Source organism: Excalfactoria chinensis, chromosome 2 (assembly GCF_039878825.1).
Source record: "Excalfactoria chinensis isolate bCotChi1 chromosome 2, bCotChi1.hap2, whole genome shotgun sequence".
Taxonomy (NCBI): domain Eukaryota; kingdom Metazoa; phylum Chordata; class Aves; order Galliformes; family Phasianidae; genus Excalfactoria; species Excalfactoria chinensis.
The window spans coordinates 19,760,873-19,767,964 of NC_092826.1; the positions used below are offsets into that span (position 1 = coordinate 19,760,873).

The 7,092-nt window shown below is 54.0% G+C and overlaps 1 protein-coding gene across 1 annotated transcript in view; it reads right to left on the minus strand.

Annotated features, from left to right (window-relative positions):
• Positions 1–4,278, minus strand: part of GRHL2 (grainyhead like transcription factor 2) — a 58,415-nt gene extending 54,137 nt beyond the window's left edge. The window contains exon 1 of the mRNA XM_072329397.1: positions 4,249–4,278. Within this exon, the coding sequence (XP_072185498.1) occupies positions 4,249–4,268 (20 nt within the window). The 5' untranslated portion in view covers positions 4,269–4,278. The remainder of the gene's footprint in view (positions 1–4,248) is intronic.
• Between the last annotated feature and the right edge of the window lie 2,814 nt (positions 4,279–7,092).

Sequence of the window (7,092 nt, forward strand, 5' to 3'; positions counted from 1 at the left end):
AACCTTTTACATGGCCAGGAGGAAAACAAATTGAACAGCTGAGCAATCCTGGGAGGCAGAAAAAAAGTGAACCCAAAAGTACACTTTACAGAGCAAATAAAATACAGAAATCCAGAATAGGCCATCATCTCAGAGTACTGGGAAAATGAACACAACTATGCAGATGTGTAATCTTCAGGTTGGAGACATTCTCAGCTTACCTGTATGTTGCAATGTTTGTCTTCTCCTCAGTTCACATGCACTTAATAGGGTTTCATTGGTTAAATATTTCATAAGCAACAGTTCTTTATGAAGCTGGTGCTGTTAACGCACAGGACAGCGCCCCTGTGTACACTGGGTCATCTGAACCAATTAGTCCTTTCCTTTCAATTAGCTACTGCTGTCCCAGTCACTGATTAGAAAGTTAGTAAAAATTCACCCCGTGATTAATTCCTAATCAGCATTTTAAAATGCTTTTTTGTGCATGTGCAAAAAAGGTAAGTTAGTTGGTCGCTCTGTAGACGCAGGAAAAAAAGAAATACTTCTAGAAACCATCGTGCTCTGCACCACTTTCATACTTGTGAAAAATCCTGACAACAAAAGTCAGCTGGGTTAATATTATTTCCCCTTCACACGTTCCCCCAAACCAAGAATGATGTCTGTACTCATCCCTGCCCAAGGAGGAGGTTATGTGACCACTGCAGCCAGGGAAGTGACCTGGGAACACCCCTTCCTCCCTCCTGCCCTGACCCTTGGCCGGTCTCACCACTGAGGGACACCTGTGTTACAGGACCGAGTAACCATTTCGTCCCCCTACTCCGCTCAGCTAAGCTGTGGTTGCAAGTTCTGCAACATTCTGCATGCTGACTTTCTCCCTTCCCTGCAAACAGGATATTTCCTGAGGAATATCCATGAGAACAAGTCTAGTATCTGAAAAGCGCAGGCTTTTGACATCTCTAAATCCTCATTTCTCCATTCCTTCCTTGACGACTAACACTGAAAAACTCATCTTAACAGATTCTCTATCCAGACTCTCAGCAGTGGAAAGAAAGAAAAAACTAGCAGTCTGCAAGCTAATTGCCATTCCTCATGAGCTGATGGGGAGTAGGTTTGGCCCTCAAAGAAGGAATTAAGTATAATTCCCAGAACCACACAGAAAACCATAAATGCCCTTTGCTGTTACACTACTGGATGCTTAAGCTAAATAGAATGAAGGCAGCAACTACAACCAGGAAGAAACACAAAACCAGGGCAAAATTACTCTGTTAACAGTCCAAGATGGACTTCAGCCACAGACGCTGCCAAGCAGCAGGCAGAATGGGAACATGTCTCCAATGACACATGGGAGCAGGTCTGAACCTATTCCCACATCCAGTATCACCCCTCTCTGTTATGTGCCCAAGTGGATATGCTCAGTGCAGACCCGGGCTACATGTGGTTGGTCTGAGCACACCCCAACCCCCGTCTGCCCCCTGTCCTCAGTCACTCCTCTGCATCCTGGAAGTGTTGGAGCCTGAGAAGCTGGGGTTGAAACCACAGGGTCAGCACGCTCAGGCCTGCTCCCAACCCCACTCTTCATGTAGTATCAGTGCCAGCCACTGAGGGACTTGGCACTCACCCACCACTGGGAACAGACAGGACAGTGCTGTGGTGGGACTATTTCACAGAGCTAGTGGCAATTCAGCACCCTGTTAAGTCTCCCAAGTACCAAGGTCACCAAATTAGCTCTAGCTGTGTTCTGGAGCCATTAATCCAAGGTTCTGCAGGGATTAATGGTTTCTGTACACTACAGTAAGCACAACTTTCATCTTGCAAATGCAGCCACAAACCCAGGAATGTAGACACCTTGCCAAGCAGATGCTCCCTGCCCCTGCCAACTCAAAGACCCCTTGCAACAGCTTTGAGAAATGGGTGGCAACGGGCAGCCACATGGGTCCCCAGAACACTCACAGAAAGACAGGCACATTTCCTTCTGCACAGATTATAGCATTAGCAGCTCTGTCTTTAGCACCGCTCATTTGCCTGCCCTCCCTCTGCTGCCCTAGAACGTCACTGGATAGCCAGACCAACAAGAAGCTAGTCAAAAGAAGTCAAAAGTAACTGCCAGTGGCCAGGCTATGCTGGCACAGCAGCCCCTTTAGCCAGCTCTGCCTTTGCACAAATATCTCTACTGACACTGGGAGGGGAGGGGTCAAAGGGAGCAGCAAGTGGTCACAGCCTGCTTAAGTCAGTACTACCTCTGAGAAATGCATGTGAAACCATGTCTTATCTCCTCTGACTGATGGGAGTTTAGGGAAGAAAGCAGGCCAGACCCAGCTTAAGCAGCACAGCTAAGGGGAAAGATGGGAGATACTCACAGTATCTCAGGGATAATCTCCCCTTCCAAGCCCCTCAGTTAGCATTAGAATCCAGTGACCTGCTCTTTAGCATTCTCACTCCACTACCACCTTTGATGATGCAGGCAGCACTGCCAGTGGCCCTTCCATGCCTTCTGTGGCCATCATCAGCCACTTGCCTGCAGCAGTGCTTCACTAGCACAGACTGCACAAAAACATGCCCACCAACATTGACAAATCAACTGGCCTTTAAATAACAGACTTCCCTATCCAGCCTTGTACGCAGGGAAGGTTTGTTTCTACACAAAGAATGGGCCATGTGGAGGAGCACAGTGTTGTACTCCCTGGATTAGGTTTTAATAGAATATAAGAGTCTTTAAAGAAAACAACCAACCAAAACCACAACTACCCATGCAACATCCCAGTTCAATCTAAGCCCTCATTCCACTCTATCATCTTTCTGAAAATGAATCTATTTGTCTTCTCACATTACAATTGTACACAGAGAGCTCAGGGGATTTCTTTACTTTTCATTTCCTTTCCAAACCATCACCTATAAACTTTCTCAAGCTCTCCATCCAACTAGAGGCAGAGGTTGGGCCCACCTGCACGGGGGCAGTGCTGCTGTCTGGGAATCCCTTCGGTGGTGACACCATGGGGGACTGGGAACAGAGGGACTGATGCTCCCATCTGCAGCTTACATCCACACCACGCTGTGCAATGAAGGGCAGTCCTGGGACTGATAGCATTCGAGACCCAGTGGAAAAGCACTTTCGCCCTCATTCCTGTAGTCTCATGCATGAGTCAGGCTTTGCTGCAGCTCCTGGATGCGCCCATAGGGATGTGCGCCCATAGGGATGTGCGCCCATAGGGATGTGCGCCCATAGGGATGTGCGCCCATAGGGATGTGCGCCCATAGGGATGTGCGCCCATAGGGATGTGCGCCCATAGGGATGTGCGCCCATAGGGATGTGCGCCCATAGGGATGTGCGCCCATAGGGATGTGCGTCCGTGCCCCACAGTTCGCAGCGAACTCGGTTCCTCCCTGCCCCGCAGCGGCCCTCGGAGCTCCGTCCTCGTTCCCCTCCTCGCACTTCAATCGTTACGGCCCTCACCGGGGCCTCCGCAGGCGTCCGTTCCCTCCACCACTCACAGAGCTCCAACCTCTGCTCCCGGTTCCTGCCGCCGTCGGCCTCGCTTCACGTCAGCGGCCGCCGCTTAAGGAGGCCACGGCCGACTTCGCCTCTCTCCCGTGGCACAGCGGCCGGCCCCGCTGCCACCCTCTACCAGTAACCCCTCTCTCCCCACAGGCGGCCGCCAGCGGCCCCACGTCCTTCTGCAGGTCACACCGCCGCAGGCCCCTCCCCTCCGCCTCCTCCGCCACAAAGGCCTTTCGGGCGGGCAGCGGGAGAGCCTCGCACCTTCCGTGGCCGGACGGGCTGCACCGAGCCGCCGTCCCGCCGTGCCCGGCCTCCATCTTCCCGCCCGTTACCTCCCGCCTCCATCTTCCGCCCGTTACCCGCCCGACGCCCAACCAAGATGGCCCGCGCCGCATTCCTGCGCCTGGGCCTCGGGCCGTCCCCTCGCCGCGGCCTTACGCCGGGCCGGCTGGAGGGCAGGTTAAGCACAAAGCGCGGAGCCGAGGGCCGGCGGGAGCGGCAGGGCAGGGCGCGGGGCCGGCGGCGCCTCGTGCTCCGTGCGGGGCGGCAGCACACGGCCGTGCCCTCGGCGCCTGAGTGCGGATCGTCGAGGTGAGGGAGGGAAAGGCACCCCCAAAAAAAATAAAGAAAAAAAGAAAAAAAAAGAAGGACCAAAGTAAGGGCGAATCGAAACAAACCAAACCGGATCCGCACGCTGCGGAGCGGCGGGCGCCGCGCGTCGCTCGGCCCGGCGGAACACATCCAACCGGTCGGGCCGCGCCGGGCGCACTTACTTGTCCGTCTCTTGTGACATGTTTGCTCCAATGAACTCGCTCCCCTTTCCCGGCGCTCGGTCTCCCCGGTGGAACTGGACTTTCAGGTCTGTGCAGGTGAAGCTGCGCGCGAACGCCCGGCGCGGCAGAACCAGAGCTACAGGTAATTCTGCTTGCCGTGCCCCCCTGGCCCCGCTCCGCCGCCGGGGCAGCGCAGCGCCGCGCAGGTACGGCCCCAGGTACGGCCCCGGCCCCAGCCCCCTCCCCCTCGCATGTGGGGAGCGGCGCGGAGAGCGGCCGGGCCGGGCGCGCGCAGGTAACTTTCCGAGCCGCGTCGGATTCTTTCACTAAAGGAGCGGGGCAGAGGGCCGAGCCGCGCGCTGATTGGGCGGCCCGGGCGGGCAGGTGCGCTGCCATTGGAAGAGGCGCTCAGGTACGGCGCCACCGAGCTCCAGGTAACGCGCCGCGCCGCGCCGGGAGGCACCGCGGGGCCGCCGCCGAGCGAAGGGAGAGAGCGAGGGGAGGGACGGCGCCGCGTTGGCGCTCGGGTGGCGGCCCCCCGGCGGGCGGCACGGCCGAGGCCGGAGAGAGGCCGGAGAGAGGCCTCGAGGGCGGCCGGGCGTGACGGGGCGGCGGGGCTCGGGCAGGTGGCGGCCGCCGAGCTCCCGGCTGCTCGGGAAGCGGTCGTCGGCCGGGTTCCACGCGGGTCGCGGGGTTTGGGGCCGGTCTGGGGCGTTTTTGCCGCTGTTTGGCTTTTTCCGACGGTTCCGTCTCAGCCGGGAGCGGCTGGGCTCGGCGGTGCCGCTCCCGTCGCTGCGCGGTCGAGTCGCGGCTGCCGGTAGCAGCTGCCCAGAGCCCGCACGGCGCTCACAGCGCGGAGCTGCGTCACACGGCGGAGGGGCCGTCAGCACACCCGGGCGCTGCCCCGGCGCTTCGGTGCCGTCCGAAAGGACGCGATGGAGCTCTGCGGGCGGCAGCCGTCAGCCGGTGGTGGGAACAGCGTAGGAAAAGGGCTCCTCGGGTCAGCTCGGGAGCCAGAGAAGCGAGGGAGCGCCTGCGCTCAGTCCCCGTTGCCCCAGCGGGGCAGGTCAGCGCCGCGCCGCTCCTTCCTGCTGCCACACGTACAGCTCCTCACCTCGAAACGTCTCCCTGGGCGTCTGGCTTCATCTCTGCGTTACAAATAGTGCTGCGTGTAGCGTAAATAGGCCGCTGTATTGGGAGAAGGACTGCTCTACCTTCGATTTCGGCTGATGAGGATGTAACAGAAAGGTGTTCACAAAAATAAGCATCTGTATAACCAAGTGTGAGGGCTGCTCCAAAAGTAATGCCTCCCGTTTTTGATTCTGTGATTCTGTTTTGTTGCGTCGGCCCACAGCATCAGAGGTGGATGTGGTTGGTATGGCAGTAAAGGTTGAACCTTCCCACCAACATCCGTTCCGTGTTGTTGCTGTGTGACAGACGGCAGCAGAGGGGTCAGTCTGACAAAGTGGCATCTGCCATGGAAGTCCATATGAAGCAAAGGTGTGGAATTAAATTCCTCCGTGCAGAGAAAATGGCACCCACTGACATTCGTTGATGCTTACTGAGTCATTCTGGAGACCAAGCAGTGGATGTGAGCACAGGGAGGTGGTGCGTTTCAGCAGTGACATGTAAGCCATGTTCTGGATGGCCGTGCACAGCTGTCACACCACTGAATGAGTCTCAACCAGCTCGTGGTGGTGGCCGTGTTGAAAATTAGTGTTTTGTAGCTGAGGATTTGCTCTGTCAAATAGTGTTATCATTCTCTGTTGTAGTTTCCGTGGAAATAAATAGGAAGCATTACTTTCAGAGCAACCTCTGAATGTTTGTGTATGTGCCACTAACCGCACAGAATTGCATTCTGGGGCTCTGATCATTCAGTGCAGTGGAAATCAAGGTTGACTCTTTGAAGTCCCTGATGTTACTGTATCACTGTCAGGCACAAGTGATTGTTACTGTCTCTCAGCCCCTGTCTATATTCATAGTAACTAACCAAATAAAGCCCAGTCAGCATAGCTCAGTTTTTAGTCAGCTCAAGTGTAGTCCCATGAAGATCACAGAATGTCAGCGATTGGAAGGGACCTCAAAAGATCATCTGGTCCAATCCCTCTGCAGGATTTCCCATTATGTTTTTAACTAAGCTGAGCTAGAAATGCAGGTTAGCTAGATTAATGACACTTGGACTGAGCACAGAGTATGACTTAGCCTTCCTTTGTTTTCAGTCACAGGAAAGAGGAATCATTATGCAATCTCTAAATCCCATCAGAAGTTGCTGATGTGGCCTGAATTGCGGATAGCAAGTACTGGTATTGAACTTCTCAGTCCGTAGGCCGTTATACATAACAGTGCCTGTATAAGTCGGTTTGCAGAATACATTTTGAGGAAGCCATAAGACTTTGTAAAGCATAGAGAAGCAGCGTGATTTATTCACTACAAACAGTGCAGTTGTTCTGTATAAAGAGTTACTTTGTCATCTTAAAGCAAGCTGAGTCTCCCAGGCACGTTGCTGTGTGATATTGTGAGCTGTTCTGGAGGAACAATGGGAATCCTATCGCAGTTTAAATTAATGAAACCTTACTGCTAACTGCAGAAATGATAAGATTTCATTCACAAATATTGATATTATGTTGAAAGAAGCTTTTGAGACCTGGAAAGGCTACCTAATTGAGTGCTGTAAATAGGATTAACCTCAATTCAGGTATCCTCTTTCTCTTTTTACTTTTTTCTTTTTTTCAAATTATGGGGAACATTTGGATGTTTGACTTTCACTTTTTTATTGTTTTTCCCCCTTTTTATGAACTGCATAGGAATAAGGAAAGGAAGGTCAGTGATGAGCGCTTCTGAAAA